Source organism: Aulostomus chinensis, chromosome 3 (assembly GCF_037954235.1).
Source record: "Aulostomus chinensis isolate RoL2024-O1b breed Wild chromosome 3, RoL_Achi_v1.0, whole genome shotgun sequence".
In the NCBI taxonomy this organism is placed as follows: domain Eukaryota; kingdom Metazoa; phylum Chordata; class Actinopteri; order Syngnathiformes; family Aulostomidae; genus Aulostomus; species Aulostomus chinensis.
This window is the reverse complement of record NC_141322.1, coordinates 9463445-9485222: the sequence shown is the minus strand read 5'-3', so window position 1 is coordinate 9485222 and position 21778 is coordinate 9463445. Positions and strand designations below refer to the sequence as shown.

The 21778-nt window shown below is 42.0% G+C and overlaps 2 protein-coding genes across 3 annotated transcripts in view; one reads left to right on the top strand and one right to left on the bottom strand.

Moving 5' to 3' along the window:
• The window catches only part of grm6b (glutamate receptor, metabotropic 6b), a 25591-nt gene extending 6185 nt beyond the window's left edge, over nucleotides 1-19406 (top strand). For both annotated transcript variants that reach the window (XM_086198495.1, XM_086198494.1), the window contains exons 3-11: nucleotides 859-1075; nucleotides 4372-4507; nucleotides 4625-4779; nucleotides 5082-5222; nucleotides 5308-5508; nucleotides 6742-6881; nucleotides 7818-8441; nucleotides 8512-8823; nucleotides 15328-19406. In XM_086198495.1, coding sequence (XP_086054621.1) covers nucleotides 859-1075; nucleotides 4372-4507; nucleotides 4625-4779; nucleotides 5082-5222; nucleotides 5308-5508; nucleotides 6742-6881; nucleotides 7818-8441; nucleotides 8512-8823; nucleotides 15328-15567 — 2166 coding nt within the window. In that variant the 3' untranslated portion in view covers nucleotides 15568-19406. The remainder of the gene's footprint in view (nucleotides 1-858; nucleotides 1076-4371; nucleotides 4508-4624; nucleotides 4780-5081; nucleotides 5223-5307; nucleotides 5509-6741; nucleotides 6882-7817; nucleotides 8442-8511; nucleotides 8824-15327) is intronic.
• traip (TRAF-interacting protein) lies at nucleotides 16265-21749 on the bottom strand. Its single transcript, XM_086198504.1, has 16 exons — nucleotides 21497-21749; nucleotides 21197-21315; nucleotides 21061-21118; nucleotides 20887-20970; nucleotides 20738-20777; nucleotides 20187-20314; nucleotides 19173-19267; nucleotides 18928-19041; nucleotides 18757-18844; nucleotides 18582-18671; nucleotides 18415-18503; nucleotides 18165-18320; nucleotides 18022-18067; nucleotides 17835-17939; nucleotides 17707-17757; nucleotides 16265-17084 (listed from the first exon to the last, which is right to left on the bottom strand). The coding sequence occupies exons 2-16, from the start codon at nucleotides 21292-21294 to the stop codon at nucleotides 16977-16979; spliced, it is 1350 nt and encodes a 449-aa protein (XP_086054630.1). The 5' UTR covers nucleotides 21295-21315; nucleotides 21497-21749; the 3' UTR covers nucleotides 16265-16976.
• Nucleotides 21750-21778: the final 29 nt, after the last annotated feature.

Genomic DNA, 21778 nt, shown 5'->3' with positions numbered 1-21778 from the left:
ACATACAAAAATAGTGCTAGGCTACTGACATTGCTGATTAATTGAGTAGATTGGCCCCCATGACTAAAGAGGATGCTGCAATGAACAGCAATGTAAGAGTTTTGATACAGAGAAAGTTCAACCCTGGCTGAAGCGGTCTGTGACGTCTAAGCTTTGTGGGGTTAACATAGAGCAGCAAATGGTAACTGCATGCAGCCATCAGAATTAAATATATTGTATGGCTTACAGCTGAGAAATGACAACCTTTTTCTAGTCTCTTGATCTCTGTCTCTCCCTCTGTGCTTAACGTAATTTGACTAAAACCCCTATAATCCTTCCAGATAATCTGTGAAATGGTTCTCTCGCTCCTCTCTCCTTCTCCCTTCACTACCCCTTGTGTCTACCTTTCTCTCCTCATCACTCCAGAGGGCCCAACATTAAGCTACACACGGGGACTGGCATTAGTAGGGTCAGAGTTGAAATTGCCGATATAAATTGTGTCATTAAAGAAGTAGCACACCAGTAAATTAATCTTCTCATCCATTTTCCCCCCAAACAAATGGTTTTACAGCTGCGGGTCAAACCATCTGTATTTCACTATGACGTTGGCTACATCCTCAGCACAACCCAGCTCTCGACAGCTCTCATTTCTGAGAATTACTGAGAACATGTGATAAACTGTCTGTGATCGTCTAGTTTTGGGATGTGAATGTCCTGTGGCGCCACCACTGAGAAAGTGGTCTGTCAGTAAGCAGTGCTTCATTCTGTTATGTTTCACTGCTTCTTGTTTCTTTTTAACTTCAACTTGATATCAGTGCTCCCCATTTTTTCCTCTTGACTCGACACTTTCGTCACCACTGACCTAATCATGTGTCTCAGATCCCCCAGATCAGCTATGCCTCCACTGCCCCCGAGCTGAGTGACAACAGCCGATATGAGTTCTTCTCCCGTGTGGTGCCTCCTGACTCCTACCAGGCCCAGGCCATGGTGGACATTGTCAAAGCCATGGGCTGGAACTATGTCTCCACGCTGGCATCTGAGGGCAACTATGGCGAGAGTGGCGTAGATGCTTTCCTCCAGATCTCCAGAGAAGCAGGTACTATATCTGGTTGCAACAATAATAACTTACTACATAATTTACAAGCTCTTACAGGGTAGAAGTCACAAGTTCAAAAACTGTTTCTAGGGTTCATATGTCCTATAACTACTAGAAATATAGCACTTCAGTTGTATGCCTCTGCAAAGTGTACCTGTGACAGTGACCTTAACTTTCTAAAGCTTCTCAGTTCAGTTCAGCTCAATTTGAAGAAATTCCCCCAAGAGATTCCTGCAATATTGTGTAAATGTGAGGTGAATTTGCTTGATCTTTGATCTGCTCCCTTGAAATGGTTTCAGGTCATCCTCAAGTCCCAATGGTTATTTAAAGGTATTCCCCCAAGGTGTTGCTGACATATTGCATTATCAGGAATAGGACAGACAGACAGACAACCTGAAAAAATAATGTCTCTAGCCCAGAGCTCATGAAGGCATATAATCCATCCATTTTCTTCCACTTATCTTGTTAAGGATCTCTGAAAGGGTGGAGCAAATCCCAGCAGCTTTCGGGCGAGAGGCGGGGTACACCCTGGACAGGTCGCCAGTCCATCACAGGGCGAACATATATAGACAAACAACCATGCACGCTCACATCCACGCCTGTGGTCAATTTAGAGTATTCAATTAACCTCATCCCCATTTGCATGTCTTTGGACTGTGGGACAAAGCTGGAGTACCCGGAGAGAACCCACACAGGCACAAGGTGAACATGGAGACTCCACACAGAAAAATCTCATGTCCAAGCCGGGACTCAAACCCGGAACCTTTTTGCTGTGAGGCAACAGTGCTAACCACAGCACCACCGTGCCGCCTCAGCATAACAATCATACATAGATATCTCTATGCTTGATTGCACGTAGCACTTAGGTCTATGTCAACATGGCTCCCATACAATAAATTACAAGGCAATTCACCCTCTTTTAAACCACCGGTTAAATATGATCAAATTTCAAGATGAAAGGGAACAAACCTTTTCTTGCTCTCCATTAGAGTTGGGGGTATTTGAGCCCGGTCCCAAGACCACTTTTTAATTGTCTTGGTCTTAACTCAGACTCAACTCATTTTAAGTCATTCTTGTCCTAGTGCACTTGAGATTTTATGTCAAGACCACAACTGTGGCAGTATTGCATTTGCCTTATTTGTCTGGATATAGAAATGCTCCAAATGCAACCATTATCTTGACTAGTTACTTTTGAACACAACTAGAATCTTTGCTGTTAATGGCTGCTCCCCCTTCAACCTTCCTCACCCCCTATCACTTCAACTGTCAGTGGAAAAATCTGAGAGGAAAATGTCAGGTAATTTATCAGTAATTATATTTGGATACGCAAAATATAAATATTTCATTTTCAAAAAAACAAAAGCAAAAACCCAACACCTCCAACAAAAAAGCATTCCATAGGCTATAAAACTACAACGCAACAGAACTATGACCTTGTCTCAGTCTTTCCCTGCCTTGGTCTAGGTTTTGACCTCTAAAAGTCTTGGTTCACTCTGGTCTGGACTACAACGCTACTCTCCAGACTATGTGCAATAATAATCTGAGGATACCTTGACTGTTTATTATTTATGGTTTATTTCATATTTACTGAAACAGTATACATTGACAAGCTGAGGATATTTCTTATTCACGTATCATTGTGTGTAAATACTAATTTACAACAATTTTCTTTAAACCCACCTTGATGTAGAAAATATTTGTTCTGTGTTTCAGCAGCAATCAGATGCAGTACCATGATACAGGGCAGAAACATTCATCTCCACATCCTGTATTATAAGTAGGGTTGTCACAATACTAGAAGTCCAATATTCGATACAAATACCAAGAGGATAGCACGGTGGTGCAGTGGTTAGAACTGTCGCCTCACAGCAAGAAGTTTCTATTGTCTGTCTATATGTGTTGGTCCTGCGATAGAGTGGCAACAAGTACAGGGTGAACCCCGCCTCTTGCCCAAAGTCTGCTGGGATAGGCTCCAGCTCCCCCCCAGCAACCCTTAACAGGATAAGCGGTAGAAAATGGACGGATGGATGGATGGATGCATACCAATTCCAAGGAATAAAAAAAACCCCGACTTGATAACATTTTCAATACCATGGGGACAAAATGACAAAATAATAGGCATTAAAATGTTTTTACATAACGTCTAAAAATACAAACAATAAATAACACACAAATAACATCTATTACAACACATCTGTTAATGAAGCGGCTGACGTATGCACCTGTCCGCAATTAACACAATACAGGGTTTTCTAGTCCTACGTTCTCTGTGTGGCACACGAATTTCAGCCACTTCAGATGCATAACTATGTGTTTGTCACCCTTAAATATCACGTTTGGCTATGGTGAAGTATATGTAGGTGTATAGCATGAACCCTAGCTGATGCTAGGAAAAGTAGCCATCGATGAATAGCCTACAACCATACAACACATCTATTATCGAACTCCTCCTTTCTTACAGCTCACGCCACAGAGAGCGCAAACTTGAGAGCGCTGATCATAAAAAATGCTTAATACTTCACTGTTGCTGAAACGAGAGTTTTATTGACCTCTCGCAATTCGGTGTTAAGAGTGGGGTGTCTGTCTTTCAGGTGTTTTGTCAAGTTGCTAGTGCTACTTGACTTTGTCGCCACTGTCTTGTAGCAGTGCTTGCAAACAGGCCTGTTGATCTCTATGACTTCCCCCTGACTGTTTGCCTCATGTGCAAAATACTTTTATACTGCGCTTTTGACATTGTCGACGAAAAGTGGTGGCGAAGGTCCAGCGGCAGCACTCACCATGTTTCGCCAGCTGTCCTACACATGCTGAGCTTTTAGTAAGGGGAGGAGGCAAGAGGTAGTTTGTGTGTGCAGCGGTGCTGAGTGAAGCTGTGTCAACTGCAGGCGAAGACTACGCAGCTGGTATCGATACTTTTGCAAATTAGAATTTTATAATACTAATTTTTTGTATCAAATAACATCTGAGTATCGATACTTTTGACAACCCTAATTATATGTACATTGATGACACCATGAACTGTTAAAAATCAATCAACGGGTCGAAATATAACTTTGTCCACTGTTGATGTCCTCAGTTTTTCTTGAATATTACTTTAAGCACAAGCTTAAACTAAACAAACCTAAAAAGATCCATGCAAATTGTTACTGTAATCTTTTTAAATTGAGCCAGTGTTGATGTTTTTAAGAGTGCTGCTTCCTAAAGTCAAACAAAATTAGGTTTCTGTGATATCACCAAGCTACCTAATCATTTTTGTAATTCTTGAGGCAGATAACATAAAGGATGTTTGTGTGACACAGGGGGGCTGTGTATTGCCCAGTCCATAAAGATTCCCAGAGAGCCCAGACCAGGAGAGTTTGAAAAGATCATCAAGAGGCTGATGGAAACCTCGAATGCCCGTGGGGTCATCATATTTGCCAATGAGGACGACATCAAGTGAGCTGAGATGATATTATATTCAGTGTTGTATTTGAATGTACTTTATCCAACGGTCTTATAACCACTGTTTACCTTTAGCTCTGTGTTGAAACTATGCAATTTGTTTCCTTCCAGGCGAGTTTTGCAAGCTGCCAAAAAAGCCAACTTGACTGGCCACTTCCTGTTCGTTGGTTCTGACAGCTGGGGGGCCAAAAACTCCCCCATTCAGGACCAGGAGGAGGTAGCTGAGGGTGCAGTCACCATCCTTCCCAAAAGAGCCTCTATTGACGGTGAGCCATGTGAAAATATGAAATCTAACCCCAACAAATCACAGCAGCTGAAACAGCCAGAGACATGATGTTGATAGATGAGTATAACTTTAAAGCAACAAATACAGGAAATTAATGTCTTTTGTCAATATCTGGCGCTTCACAGCTTGTGTTGAGTAAATAAGAACAGAGCCATTACTGTTACCATCATTCATCGTATAAAAATTTGACTCTTTTCTCTGATTTCTTTGACTCTTGACACATTAACTTATCAGTCAGAGGATTCTTGACATTTTCGTGATATTTTTTGTGAAATGATGCAGGATTTGACCAGTATTTCACATCAAGATCTTTGGAAAACAACAGAAGAAACATCTGGTTTGCAGAGTTCTGGGAAGATGATTTCAAGTGCAAACTAACTCGGCCTGGCATCAAATATGAACTCGGTAGAAGAAAATGTACAGGTAATTCAAATTTGACCATGTACAGTTTTGTCTCAGTAAGAAGGTTTGTCTCCTCAGTATTGCATATGCTTTTGTCTTCTGCCAGGAGAGGAAAGAATCAGTCGAGACTCGCAATACGAGCAGGAGGGCAAAGTGCAGTTTGTGATTGATGCTGTGTATGCTATGGCCCATGCCTTACACAGCATGCACATGGACCTATGCCCTGGCTCTATGGGGGTCTGTGAGAAGATGGACCCTGTGGAGGGAAGGATGCTTCTCCAGTACATTCGCTCTGTCAACTTCAATGGTGAGGTTACCATTTGGTATTGTCTTTTTCTTACTCATCTTATTAAAGTGTGATGACTTCCATTGAAAATATCTTACTGATGGTAAAACCTTGCTTTTCCTGACCAGCTGTCTACCACTGCAGTTGGTTTGAAAAGATTACATTTGAAAAACAGCTGAGGTCAGCTTGAAGATGGAAGCCTTGAGATGTGCCTGCTAATGTATCTAGGCAAAGAACACAACACATTTCTTCAAAGCGCATCTCCTCCCTAGGGCTGCCTCCTCGCTCTTCCCCTATACACAAGGCTCTTGCTTTTCATCTGCGTCTTTCATAAAAAAATGTCACAGTTTGGAGGAAGGGAAAAAAAGTTCTGTGAAAGCATCCTATTTATTGCTTTCCTCTTACTGGATGACCTTGGCTTGTATGGAAGATTTTTCTGATTGAGTGGCTACAGGGACCACCTGAAAGGAACATTCAATCACATTAGGGCAACCAAGCAGAGTGCACTGAAAGACCATACAGGAAAACCTTTGCTATAGAGCTTTCATATTACTGCAGAGGAATGCTAGCTTGATTCAGTGTGTTGTTGGTGCTGCTTAGACAAGTTCCATCCATCCATCCATCCATCCATCCATCCATCAATTTTCTTCCATTTATTCTATTAAGGGTTGTGGGTGGGGGAGGGGGGGGCATCCCAGCAGCTACGGGTGAGAGGCGGGTTTCACCCTGGACAGGTCACCAGTCCATTGCAGGGCCAACACTTCTTCTGCCACTAGATGGCAGTACCTGTGACCAAATCACAACTGAAGCACTTTTGCGCTTCCTATGGACTTTTCCTTAATTAGGTCTAAATTCTTGCTTGTGTTGTACGTCGCTTTGGACAAAAGCGTCTGCTAAATGAAATTATAGAATTGTAGAATATAGACAGATAACCATTCACACTCACAGCCATACCTACGGTCAATTCAGAGTAGTCGTAGTAATTAGCCTAGTCCCCAATTGAATGTCTTTGGACGGTGAGAAGAAGCCAGAGTACCCGGAGAGAACCCACGCAGGCACAGGGAGAACATGCAAACTCCACACAGAAAGATCCCATGCCTGAGCCGGGACTCAAACCTGGAACCTTTTGCTGTGAGGCGACAGTGCTATCCACAGCACCACCGTGCCGCCTGCTTGAACAAGTTGTATTTCCCATTTGTTTTTACTGTTTTGACAGCACACAGAACTCATTAAAACTCAATTTCATTCAAACAGGCAGTGCAGGAACTGGAGTGATGTTCAATGAGAATGGGGATGCTCCTGGCCGTTATGACATCTTCCAATACCAACTGTCGAATGTCAGCAATCCTGGCTACAAGGTTATAGGTCAATGGACAAACCACCTCCGGCTCAATGTAAGCATTTCGTTTTGATGATGCATGAGATGCATAATGTAAAAACTTGTCTGTGGAAGAAGCATAGTAATTTTTACAGAAGGTCTGTAAGCCAACCATGCTTCATGAATATGGCTAATCGACTGCAGCTTATGGGTCAGAAAAGTCATGTCTATGCAGAGGTGCTGTGAACCTGCTTTCTAATGGCCATCAGGGTTTGACTCCACAATCTACAGTTTATATACAATTGCTTTGTCAGATTGAGCCACCTACTATATACTATGCAGTGCTTCAGAGATCAAGAATATTTGTAGGCCAACTCCTAAATTAGCATTACTGTTGGTCCCTTGACCGAAACCTATTGGGCTTTTTAAATAGGATTTTGGATTATTTCAGAAAATAAACTCTCTGGCAAACAAAATCTTATAAGACTTATGTGTCTGTTCAGTAATTTTAACAATTTAACACAATATTTTTTTTGGGTATAAACGCAAGCGCTAATAGTTCAAAGCTAACATTATGCAAACTATACCACTGACCAACCTTGACGCTACCACATTTGCACTTAGTGTTTGCTTGGTGTGGCATGATAAAGTCATCATGTTGTTCATCCACCTGATAGCAGCTGCTGTTTTTAAGACACAAATAATTTCAGAACTCACAAGTGAAGGTACGGTGTAATTTAAGTATTTTTTACATAAAGACAACAAAGGGCAGAACATTTAGCCTATCTCTCATTAAAGGTAATAAACCTTCTGCATTTCTGAAATTCACTGATGTAAAAGTTGATTTATACATGTTTGTACGTACAAAAACAACAGTATTGTAGTTATAATAGTGCAGAACTTTTATTTTCTTGTGTATATTCTTGCAAGGATCAATCTAGCTGTTCTCTCCTCAGTCTCTATGCTAGGGTAAGATACCTACACAATGATGGTGTTTATGTTTCCATCCCAGCCAGAGGAGATGCAGTGGTCAGGTGGTGACCGCAAGATCCCAGAGTCGGTGTGCAGTTTTCCCTGTGAGCCAGGTGAGAGAAAAAAGATGGTGAAGGGTGTTCCCTGCTGCTGGCACTGTGAGCTCTGCGACGGCTACCAGTTCCTGCTGGACGAGTTCAGTTGTGACATGTGCCCCTTCGACATGAGACCCTTGAAGAACCGTACTGGTTGCCGGCCCACACCCATAATCAAGCTGGAGTGGAGCTCTCCCTGGGCCATCATCCCTGTCTTCCTGGCAATCCTGGGCATCCTTGCCACCACAGGAGTCATCGTCACCTTCATTCGCTTCAATGACACCCCTATCGTCCGGGCATCCGGCAGAGAGCTGAGCTATGTGCTGCTTACAGGCATCTTCCTCATCTACCTCATCACCTTCCTTATGATTGCAGAGCCCAGTGTGCCTGTGTGCGCATTTCGCAGGCTGTTTCTTGGGCTTGGCATGTGCATCAGCTACGCTGCCATGCTGACCAAGACGAACAGAATCTACCGCATCTTTGAACAGGGCAAGAAGTCAGTCACACCTCCCAAGTTCATCAGTCCCACCTCTCAGCTGATTATCACCTTCATTCTCATCTCAGTGCAGGTAAGCGTGCATGTACTTCATTATCTTTGTCAGGTCACTTTGTTGTGTTAATGACACTTCCTCTTCACAGCTGCTCGGGGTGTTCATCTGGTTTGGAGTAATGCCCCCCCACACCATCATAGACTATGAAGAGCAGAAGCCTCCAAACCCTGAGTTTGCCCGAGGAGTTCTCAAGTGTGACATGTCCGATTTGTCCCTCATCTTGTGTCTGAGCTATAGTCTCATTCTGATGATCACCTGCACGGTGTATGCCATCAAGAGCAGAGGTGTTCCTGAGACCTTCAACGAGGCCAAGCCCATCGGCTTCACCATGTATACCACCTGCATCATCTGGCTGGCTTTTGTACCCATCTTCTTTGGCACTGCACAGTCAACAGAGAAGGTATTGTCAAGGACACATCTGGGATTGAAGGACATCAGAGAGTTTGAAAATGTTCATAAATTTAGCCATTAATTACACATTAAAATGGTCTGATTTTACAACTGACTAACATCTATTAAACTGCAAATGTGATGCATTATCTTTACCATCAGAATTTATGCTTTCTGTGGGGCTATGACAGTGAATTTTTAGGTTTAAACCAATACATGAAACGTCGTCGTTTTCGTCCTCCGATTATGCGATTGGTCCGGGTTGTGGGGGCAGCAGCCTCAGCAAGGAAGCTGACCACGAGGCCTCCTCCCAGTTGGGCATGCCTGGAACACCACCCGAGGGAGGTGTCCAGGAGGCATCCTCACCAGATGCCCGAACCACTTCAACTGACTCCTGCCGACATGGAGGAGCAGCGGCTCTACTCTGAGCACCTCCTTAATGACTGAGCTTCTCACCCTATCTCTAAGGGAGAGCCTAGCCACCCAGCGGAGGCAACTCATTCTGGCCGCTTGTATTCGCGATCTCGTTCTTTCAGTCATTACCCAAAGCTTATGACCATAGGTGGGAGTTCGAACATAGATTGACTGGTAAATCGAGAGCCTCACCTTTTGGCTAAGCTCCCTCTTCACCACAACGGACTGGTTTGGCACCAGCATCACTGCGGATGCTGCCCCAATCCTCCTGTCAATCTACCGCTCTATCCTACCCTCACGCATGAACAAGACCCCTAGATACTTATACTCTTCCACCTGAGGCAGGACCTCCCCCTCGTCCCGGAGTGGGCATACCACCCTTTTGTAGCTGAGGGCCATGGCTTCAGACTTGGAGGTGCTGATTCTCATCTTAGCCGCTTCACATTTGGCTGCGAACTGTCCCAGCAAGAACTGGAAGTCGTAGGTTGATGGAGCTAAGAGGACCACATCATCTGCAAAAAGCAGAGATGACATCCTCCCGCCAACAAATTCGACCCCCTCCACCCGCCGGCTGCGCCTAGAAATTCTGTCTATAAAGGTTATGAACAGAACCGGTGACAAAGGGCAGCCTTGGCGGAGTCCAACCCTCACTGGACACAAGTCCGACTTACTGCCGGCAACGCGGACCAGACTCTCACTCCTCTGGTAGAAAGACTGAATGGCCCTCCATGGAATACATGTTGGTGGGATTGAGGAGTTCCTCAAAGTATTCCTTCCACTGCCCAATTATCTCCCCAGTTGACGTCAGCAGCCTCCCGTCCCCACTGTAAACTGTGTGGGCAAGTTGCTGCCTCCCCCCCCGAGGTGACGGATGGTTTGCCAGAACCTTTTTGGAGCCGACTGATAGTCATTCTCCATGGCCTCACCGAACTCCTCCCACACCCGAGTTTTCGCCTTGGCAACTGCCATGGCTGCACACTGTTTGGCCTGTCGGTACCGGTCGGCTGCCTCTGGAGACCCACAGGCCAGCCATGCCCTGTAAGCCTCCTTCTTCAGCCTGACGGCTCCCCTCACCTCTGGTGTCCACCAACTGGTTAGAGGATAACCGCCGCGACCGGCCCCAGCAGCCTTACGGCCATAGCTCATAATAGTCGCCTCGACAACGGCAGAGCAGAACATGGCCTATTCGGACTCAATGTCCACCACTGCCCCCAGGATGTGGTCAAAGCTCTTCTGGAGGTGGGAGTTGAAGATCATTCTGACAGGTTCTTCCGCCAGGCATCCCAGCACACCCTCACTACTCGTCTGCGTGGCATCTTCCCCTGCCACCTGATCCAATTTACCACCAGATGGTGATCAGTTGACAGCTCAGCTCCTCTCTTCACCCGAGTGTCCAGAACATGCTGTTGCAGGTCAGATGAAACAACTATATCGATCATAATTGATAAAATCGATCATAGACCTACGACCTAGGATGTCCTGGTGCCACGTGCACAGCTGGGCATCCTTATGTTTGAACATGGTGTTAGTTATGGACAAACCTCGACTTGCACAGAAGTCCAATCACTGCACACCACTCGACTTCAGGTCGGCCTGCTGTTCCTCCCAATCATGTCCCTCCAGGTCATACTATCATTGCCCACATGAGCGTTGAAGTCCCTGAGTAGGACATTGGAGTCCCCAGTCGGGGCACCATCCAGCACCCTTCCCAAAGACTCCAAAAAGAGTGGGTATTCTGAGCTGCAGTTTGACGCATAAGCCAGACAACAGTCAGGGACCATTCCCCAACCCAAAGGCGCAGGGGTAAACCCCAATGTACAGGCAGAGTGGTTGGGGGCTATCAAAAAGCCCACCCTGGTCCTCCGCCTCTCACCCAGAGCAACTCCAGCAAAGGAGAGAGTCCAACTCCTCTCAAGGACTTGGGTTCCGGACCTGGAGCTATGTGTTGAGGTGAGGCTGACTATATCTAGCCGGTGATGCTCAACCTCTTCCATCAGCTCTAGCTCCTTCCCCACCAGAGAGGTAACATTCCATGTCCCAAAAGACAGCTTCCGTGCCTGGAGATCACACAGCCAAGGCCCCCGCCTTGAACTGCTGCCCAAACCACATTGCACCGGACCCTTCCGGTTCCTCCTACGGGTGGTGGGTTCACGGGAGGACGAGTCCATGTATCCCTTTTGGGCTGGGCCCGGCTGGGCCCCATGGACTAAGGCCGGGCCACCAGGCACTAACCATCGGTCCCCTACCCCAGGCCTGTCTCCAGAGCGGGGCCCCTCCAGGCTGGGTACACAAACTCCTTGGACTAATTTCCATGAAGGGTCTGTTGAACTGTTCTTTGATTGAACCTTCATCTAGGACCAGTCTGCCTTGGGTGACCCTACCAAGGGCAAAATGCCCCTGACAGCATAACTCCTCCACTACAATAAGGTGATGGTTCATGGAGGAGAATATACTAAACAGGGGAGCTCAAATAAAAAAAAAGTAATTTATATAATATAAAGATGAAAAGCACTGGCTCTGAAAAAAAGAGCAAGAAAGAGCATAGGGTTTGACAGTAAGGACTAGAAGTTAATGCACATGTTTAAGGTCCCATTGAGGTGATTATGTTGCGAAAGGGTGTGAAATCAGAGTGAAAACAGTAGTGTACCCCAATCAGAGTACCTTGTGCCATCCCATTAAAGCCTAGGTTGGTCCAGGACACATTTCAACTAGGAATAAGTCAACACTGCTCCTCTGGAGAAATGGACTTCCTTATAGGCCAGGTGTAGGCATAAACGCACGTTGAAAAATGCCTGGCAGAAGGCGGTGGCTTCCACGTGTTTAGGCAGCAACAGAACTTCATTGCAATGCTTATTTGACTGATGTGTCCTAAGTTGTACCTCACATATTACTCCACTGACCAAAGACTAGCATCTTCTTACAGTGCAGACATTTTCTGTTGTCCCAAAATAGCAATCCGCTGTGGTTCTGCCAGACTATGCTTCATTTAGATACTTAAGCACCTGACAGCACAGACCAAGTGCAAGTGCAAGTGTTTAAATCCCAATGTTTCCTTTTTCAGTTCAGGTTTGGTTTCCAAAGTAAATTTCTATTTTTTAATGCCAATATTTACTGTTGACTGTTACAGGCCCACTTTCGAACCACCTCTGTGTTACTCAAAAACTTTGGAACCCCATGCTTTTGACCTTGTCAGAGTTCTCTGAGTGCACTTGGTTACCTCATACTTGTACCGCGTCTATAATGACAGTAAATACATCATATATACAAATTTCATATCCACTAGTATAAATAGTTTACAGTTTAAAACAACCAGAATAAATATTTAGAAATGGCTTATGCCAGTAATGTGATATTGATATTAATTATAAACAAATAATACAATGAACCTTTTTCATTTCCATTTTAAGGATAAAATTTGTCAATGTAAATAATATTATAAATTCAGTATATTATATTTCTTGTACTTATAATTCTTGTACTAATAATATTGTACTTTTACAGCTTGGTTTTGCTTTTAGCTGAAATGGCTGTTGAAATCAAATGTGAGAATTTTTTTGGATAATTTTACATTTAATATAAAGGTTATTCTTTAAATTAAACAATTAATTTACTTGACAATAGAGACAAAAAAAATCAATTTAATGGCTTTAAAGACAAACGTAAAATGTTTTTATTTATTCTGGTTTTCTCATCTAATCTCCTGTTAAGATGAACTTTACTGTCCTGAAGGAAGTTTGTCTTCAACATATAATACAACTAGTGCTGAGAATGCAGTAGGCATACGTAAGTATAGACATAAAGCCAATCAAGTGAGTACACTCAACCATACACAAAAATTTTATTCCATTAATTTTTGTAATTTTACATGTATTTTTGGTTCTTTTCTTTTGGCTAAACTTACCAATTGCTATTATCTTTAAAGTACAATCTATTCATTCATGAATTAATTAATTAATTTGTAAAGGCTGTCACTTAAATTTCACATTAACTCTTACTATATTATTGTCTCATTTATAAGTGGAGACCTGGTATAATAATTGGCTTGTTACGTAATCCACCCACTTATATTGAGAGCATTATTAAATCCTAAGATGTTCAAAGTGAAACAAGAGTTTGCTGCCTGTCATGTCACATTTGCTTCCTGCTGAACTCTCAGGACATCCTGCCCCCACTGTACTGAATGGCAGAGTTTTAATTTAGCTTGTGGGCCATTTCTGCTGTTTCAAAGTACAAGAATGGCGGTAGGGCTGGGGGGATATTAGAAAAACAGAAATGTGCTTTGACTAATGGAGAGCTGCATTAAGAATCAGTCAGGTTGAAACAATTAAAGCCTGCAGTGCATTCAAAGTCTTTTCACCTCCTCTAAATGGAAATGAAGGGAATTAAGAAAGGGAGGAGAGAAAGAAAATAGGTCAGATGAAGTGAGGGAATGTGAGGGACCCCTCCAAGATTCAGCCATCCCATTCAATTAATCATAACTCAAAAAAGCATCTAAATATAGATGCTAACTTTTGTTGCACTCCTGAAAACATGTTTTATGCAGCCATCATGTGTAGGACCACATGTAGAGTGTGCTGATGTACCTGCTCACTGTCTCTACTCACGTACAAAAGAAGTGTTTCAGAAACCCACACTTGCCTCGGGCCTTAAACACATAAACACAACCCACTTTGCTCAGAAATTGCCACAGCTCCTTTCAGAAATGAAGAGGTCTGTGAGCTGGAGTGATAAGAAAGCTTGACAAAGACAATAAAGGAGACTGTACAGGGGTAGTGTACAATTTCTAACTTATTGATGGAGCAAATATACCTTATTCATGGCACACATGCATTATTTTATTTATGACCTGTACAGTTCACTTCAATAATGAGTCCATAATTTATTGGAAGCAATCTCTGGAAAAGTCTTGTCTATTACAACTGTTGGATTCATAATAGAAGATGAGTGTGGGGTGCCGAATGTAAAAATGTTGTTACAATTTTCGAGCTGATGTATTTTAGACATTTAGCTCATTTTCCTCATATTTGAAACAGAAATTAATGTAAAAGAACATGTTATATTTATCAAAAATATGTTCATATGTAAAAAACAAAAACTCTAAATGTTAAATCTAAATTCAAAAGTTAAATGTACATCTAAATGTGTCACTGAGTGTAAAGCTAAATATTTAGAAAATATTCAAATCACCAAGGAAACCACACCCACTGCAGTGGCCTCTAATAGCACGACCCCACCTACACCTGACCATGCATCATGGGATTAATAACTTTAGATGAAATGCTGTGAAACTCCACTGGTACAGCACACCATTAACAGTAACTTGTTTTAATTTTAAGTTCTTTATGGTAAGTTAAGTTGTTTTCCTGTACAGCATACTGTAGGCCCTACAGTATGCTGTACAGGAAAACAACTTAACTTACCGTGAATGGTGTCGTGCGATGGAATTACACCTTAGAGTGCAGCCCGCACACCTACAATAACCACCCGTTCAGTTTCTCCTATTTGTAGTCTGGCCATGTCTGTGTTTGACCTCGTTTCACATCGTCTCAACTAACATTATTGATCCCATGATGCAAGTCAGAGGTGTAGGCGGTGTCAAGCTATTTGAGGCTCCTGCAGTGGGCGTGGTTTCCTTGGTGATTTGAATATTTTCTTAATATTTACCTTTACACTCGGGAACACATTTCGATTTAACTTTCATTTTTCACATATAAAATATTTTGACAATAACATGACGTTTTACATAAATTTCTGTCTCAAATGTAAAGAAAATGAGCTGAATGTGAGGAACATGAGCTAAATGTTGAAAATACATCAACTAGGAAATTGTAACCAAATTTTTACAATCGACACCCATAGAAGAGCAACTGAGTGGTCGGTACCCTTCAATACAGGCTGCCCTCTTACCTTCCTGACTACATATAGAAGGTCATCAATCATTGATCAGGGGAAAAACACTGCCTCCTCTGCGTTGGGATGACATCTGTCACAGCTACATATATGTATTAACTTGCACCTGTGACTGATCTCATCAGTTATCAGTTGATAACCACAATTCTGTGCATGTGTCTCTAATGATCTGTCTGATCTGCCGTTGCAGATGTTCATCCAGACCACCACCTTGACGGTGTCCATGAGCCTGAGTGCCACTGTGTCCCTGGGCATGCTCTATATCCCTAAGGTCTACGTCATTATCTTCCACCCAGAACAGAATGTCCAGAAGCGAAAGCGCAGCTTCAAAGCAGTGGTGCAGGCGGCCACTGTGTCCACGCATTTGTCCCAAAAGTCCAACGACAAACAGAATGGGGAGTCTAAGATTGAGCCAGACAGATCACAGTGATGATAATGACATAACATCACATCAACTAGTTGATGTTCAGTGAAGAGTAAACAGCATTTACTTTGGGTTGGACATTTTTTTTCCTCCCTTCAACTAAGAAACTGGCAAAGATGTCCTGGATCCTCTTCACAATTAACTCTGGAATCAAGCAACTTTTTGGTTCAAGTTAAAAGGACTGGCAGGATTCATCTGTCCTTTTTGTAACAACATCTACATCCACTTCAACTTGGCAAGGAGGCTTCTGTAGATTTATGTTCCCTGGGAAATGCTTTTTAGGAATCACATATACTGAAGCTTGAATGATGACCTTTGTCCTCCTGGAAGATGTACGTGTATGTGAAATCCCTTGGGGTCATATTGTTTATTGGCTCCAAAAGCACAGCATGTTTAGTGTACATGAATGTTTTGAATTATTTCACATATGGGGTGTTGTGACTGAAAACTTGATTGCACTGGAAGGAAGTTAAGAATGTACCACCTTGACCACTCCTAAAATAGGCCCCCTGAGAAGCTACAATTACTGGCTGAATTACCACCCACAACATAATTATTCAATGTGCAGTTACAAATGAAACAAAGCATTTAAGTTATGAGTACCATCATTGACTGGACATTCAACAGGATACAAGTAATTGAGAACAGGAGTCAGTGGAAAACTATTTCCACATATTGTTTGTCAATGACCTGCAGCAGTCTGCTTGAGGGTACAACCCTTGTCAGCATCATGTGCACTTTTTTCTTTTTTAACATCATGTGTTTTTCAAACCCTGACTGAATTAACTGCATTTTTTTGGGGAAACATTTCTGCTTCTCATTCTTAATGTTCAACTCAGGGTTTTTTCTTGAGGATTATTTTCCATAACACATGACATTCTCAACACACCTTTATAGTGCATTTCTCCTCTCAAAGTTGGATTCAGATTCTCGTGAGAAACACTCTACCGCCCTCTGCTGGAGAGTCCACCTAAGTGGAATGTTGGTAATGCACAGTCCAAATGGATGTGTTCCCGCAAAACACTTGATAAAAAAATGTTTTATTTGAGTTGATTTACAGCTAGCAGATTTACAACTAAAATTACATCACCTATCCACATACAGGAAACTCACTCTTATGTATGAAGACCAAGATAGCTTTTACTATCAGTGATGGTGACTCAGCGATATAAGAATGCATAGTTTCAGTTTGTCTCACACAGTCACTTACGAAAAAATGTTCACCTCAGGAAACCACCTGCCTAGGATTTTGCACGCACACAACACAAAAAAATAACAAAACATAAAGAGACTTAAGGAAAAATCTCTCATCTGAGTTGAAGACCAGTTCTGCTGTCACAGCGCTGCCCTGTTGGTTCTCTCTGCCAACACAAGCAGCATCCTGACTTGACTTTTAGGAGGACTGTTGGTAATCTTTACTCCAGGAAGCCATCTAGAGTAAGGCAAGTTGCAATCTTGGATGGCGGCCGGGTCACCTTTTTTCTTTTAGCTTTCATCAGCGGGCGAATCTCTGCAAGAGGAGACTGCAGTAGAGGGTATGGTTAAGGATATATGACATTTTAGGTCACTCTGGGGATTTTGTTTTTCCCTTGTCTTGGTCATTTTCCACAAGTATTTGCATGATTAATCTTGAAAACCTAAAATGTTATAAATAATTTATTTAAGGTTGCATTCATGTGTTGTCACCATTCTTAGAGGATCATTGACCTTGGGGGCATTGTGGGAGGGTTTTACAGGAGTACTAGAGGTTTTAGAAACAGACACGATCATCCCTGACATACACCTATTTTCTGTGGTGGGAACAATTGACAATTTCCTGTTAGAGGAAAAATTTATAGTCAGTGTTAAGAAACAGTCACTTTTCTGTGAACACTCATAAAATGATCAGGAAACTCAGATGATTTAACAAGCCGACACCCACCTGCCATCATAGTGGTATGTAAACTTGGATAAACAGAAGATACAATGGCTATGCTGACCTGTTTTATGGTACAAGTCCCTGGTGGACAAAAGTCCAAAACTACCTCCCCTTTAAGTCTCTATAGCAGCAGGATGCTTTATCTGATGGTTCTAAGACAGACATTCAAAATTGGACGGTTAAAAAAATAAAAAGATCTTAAACAACTTAACTCCAAAAAAGGATACAGGTTGGAAGAATTTGGTTCTTCCTCCTAATCCATCAAATCCACTTTTCACCTGAAATGACAAAGGTTTTCATTCAATTTAACTACTATAAATCATATGAGGACATGATGTGGTTGTGTGGGACATACGGCTCCAGTCTTCCTCTGAGGGTCCAACATGCTGCCAAATGTCTTTTTTCTGAAGAGAAGGGAGTTCCTCAAAAAAGGATCCATGGCTCCATCCTCATCCTGAGCCTGAGGGGCAAATACAAATCATTTAGTGACAGACAGATATGGCAGATGGGCCTGGTTTATTTATTTAACAATTACAATTTACCTTGCTAACAGACAAAGCTTTTTCGTTGTGTTTGGACACAGATGACCTGAAAAAAATACGTTTTGTTAAACTGTTTTGATTTAATCCATTGAAATAAGACAACACAGATTTGTAAAACACAAACACAGAAACAGGCAACTAACGAGAGAGGGTCAAGGCGCATCTTCTTGGATGGGACATGTGAAGGTCTCTTGGCCACATCATCTGGAGTTGTAACATCATAGGTGAGGTTGAGGTCAATGTCCTCACCGTCTGTCGGGTGGTGGAGCAGCGGCTGTTTTAGCTCCATGGGAGCTGGGCTGACATAAAGAAAAGAAGAATACTGTCAGTAACGTGTTTTCATGTAACTCAAATTAAACCACTAGATCGAAGCACGTGGTCAGGGTGATACACCTTTCAAAGACAAGCCGACTGAGTGCTTCATTTGTCCGCGTTGGCGTGCTCAGGGTCTTCTGGAGAAACTCCACCTTCTTCTTCAAACTCTATGGAAAGATAGACATGCAGCTGTCACAAACCTGGTGATGTCAACACTGAATGCTAACAAGGTGGTTTGGCCTCACATTGATCTCTTTATCAGCACTCGCCAGATCCTTTTGCAGAGACTTCATGTCCTCTTTGGTTTGATTCACCTCCATTGTTACTTTTTGTAACTAAATAAAGCATGCAACAAGCAAACATTTAATTCACATAATTATTGATAAGTTCCCATGGATGTTCATGAGTAGTGAATGTTACCTTGTTGTTTGAAGTGAGCATTTCTCGCTTCAGCTTCTCACACATGTCATTTGAAGACTTAAGGCTTCCTTTTAAATTGTCATATTCTCTAAATAAAAAGACAAGGAGTGGACAAATGCACAGTTGATGAAAGCAGGGGAATGAATGAGGAGGATTTTGCTTTTGTCTTACTTTTTGAGTGAGATGCAGTAGATGGACAGCTGCTCCACAGTAGACTGACTGACTCCCATGTCTGTGATCATGGATTCTACCTCGGTTTGCTGGCCTTGCAACAAGATATCCAGGCTGGATGACAACCAAATAGCAAGTTTTAGAGGACAATTAGAAAGTGAGAAGGAGCAGAACAATATTGACACACCTGCAGCATGGTCAGAATTGTGAGAATCAAAACATGGTTCTAGTTTGACAGCACGTACCGTTCATAGGTTTTCATTCTGCTCCTGAGTCTGCAGGCCTCTGCCTTGGCTACCTGTGCTTCATTTTGTTGAGTCTCCAGAAACATCATCTGTTTCTGTAAGAATTAAAATAAATAAATGGAAATTAAAAAGGGTCAAGCCAGAATTAAACATTTGTGTTGTCAGGCTGCATGGTAACTCATTGGGGGAAAAAAACAAGACACTGTAACTTTAGCTAGTCTCTAAAATAACTGTCACATACTAATAATTGGAGCTGCATAAACATATTTCACATATTGCATTTGTATACATCCAACTATGTGGTAAAATGTAAAATAATATGTGTATCAGTCATATCTAGCCATTTTGGAAGAACTATTTTCTTGATCTAATAAGAAATTTAAGCTACCACGTCTGATGTTGTGATGACAAGAAAGAAACTTCAGAGTTCTGATCAGACAAGAAATTTCTGAATTCGTCACCATTCAATTAATTTTTCTCAGCATCAGAGAATCTCTAAAACAGCATTAAAGCTGCTTGTGGAGTGATGATTTTTGATCATTTTCATCAGTTCACAAACATTCAAAAATGGTTACATTTTGCACCAAATCTGAGTAAAAAATATCAGCACAAAACGTTTGCTACACTTTCTGAAGCATCCTTGCATATTTTAACTTCTATAGATGAAAACACAATGTTTATTGCAGATGTATGACTGGAAAATCTGACACTGCTAAGCTTTCATCAATCTTCAGGTTCAAACCAACCTTCATTTATATGTAGCTTCTACCATTACTGACCTGCTAATTAACCCTCTAAGGGTCTCAAAGGAATAAAAGCAAACTACAACAATATTTAAAAATGTGTCACTGATCCAGAGATTCACTATGAAAGTAATGCAATTTTAATTTCAGGCACTTTAGTCAAGATCCAAGTACTTTTCAAACATAGAACATAAAAATTCAAGACTTTTCAAGGAATTCAAGCCAGTGGGAACTGGAGACAGCATGTTTAACTAAGGAAGAGATAGCGTACTCTGAGAGCTAAACAGAGCATCTCCTTCTCTAGAATCTCCTTCCGCACACTGTCCAGGTCTCTCCTCTGCTTCTCCACCGTATCCTTCAAACCGTCCACCACCTTTTGTCTGTCCCGCCAATCTCGCTCTACAAATTGACCAGACAGATAATGAACAAATGCTCTCCTGTTTCACAATCAAGTTGAACTGCAAGAAATAATTGATTAATTGACTTGTTGCAACAAATTAAAGTAATGACTAACTATTTTCTTAATCTAATAAGACATTAGTCATTTTTAACAATTAATAATAAGAATTATGAACAATAACAACCAAAAATTTTTAATTAGTGTTCTTAAATGTTAATATTTATGGTAACTTTGTCCAATATAATGTGACACTGAATATTTTTCAGCTGTGGACTGTTGGTTGAGACAAAAAAGAAAAATGTAAGGAAATCATATCATTTTCTGGACCAAACAACAAATTGATTGGGAGGAAGAAAAATACAGATAAGTCCATCTTGGAGCCTTATTATCAAGCATCTTCATGCAACACTGATGTGTTTTACCTTTGGAACTTACAAGGACCTTCATCTGATCAAGTTCATTCTAAGGAGAAGCAAGCATTACAAGAAAACATTACACATGATGTCATGAGTCTTCCCAGAATCTGTAAATACTGAACTAAAGTATAAAAGGAGTGTGGCAGTTTTGATACTTGAAGGGTTTCTGGGTCTGCTGAAGCCTCCTCTTCACCGCTGACGTCAAAGAACAGTTTGTTGATGATGTGTCTGGTGCTGACCTACGCACCGACAAGACGGTATTTAGGATGCTTGTGTGGGTCATTGCGTATGAAAGTTCGATGATGATGAGTGGAAAGCAGCTCGTTTACCTGTTTTCGACATTGTGGACATGTCTTCGTTGGGGCTGACTGAAACCACTGAAGGAGACTGACAGGAAAAGGAACAATTTGCAATTTAAAAAAGATACAATTTTTATTTAAAATTTGACTTCCCGACCGATCTTACCAATCATAATGGAACGTATGCCCGCAGTGAATGGCAGCGACATCTTTGGAGTGATCGAAGAAATCCGAGCAAATGGTACAATACGCACGAATAGGCATCTTGATCCAACGCAAACCGTCCTTGATTGAAGGCGGATATGTGTATTAGCTGAACAATTTCATGTACAAACGGTGGTATTCAAGGTAGCAACATGTGTTCCTGTATCTAGCCTCGATCAAACCAACGACTATGTAACATTACAAAGTGACACGGACACATTAAGCCAATGTTAGTTGCCTTGCCAACAGTCTCCATACTTACTTGGAAATGTCACCGCGAAGCCCGTCGAACTTAAATTAAGCATCCCAGTATGGTGTGCAATATCTCACTTTGACGATTTAAAATTACTCTATTAGATAGGACATAGCTAAGATATGCTAGCATTAGCTAACACAAACAATGTGCTGCAGCCGATTGCCCGCTGTTCGTTCAAACACAAATGGTGCGTTCAGGTAAACTTCTTGTACATAGGGAGAGGTTTGCGCTTTCATTCTCCTCATCTATTGCATTCTATATTTAACCTCTTGTCGTTTTATGTCCTTG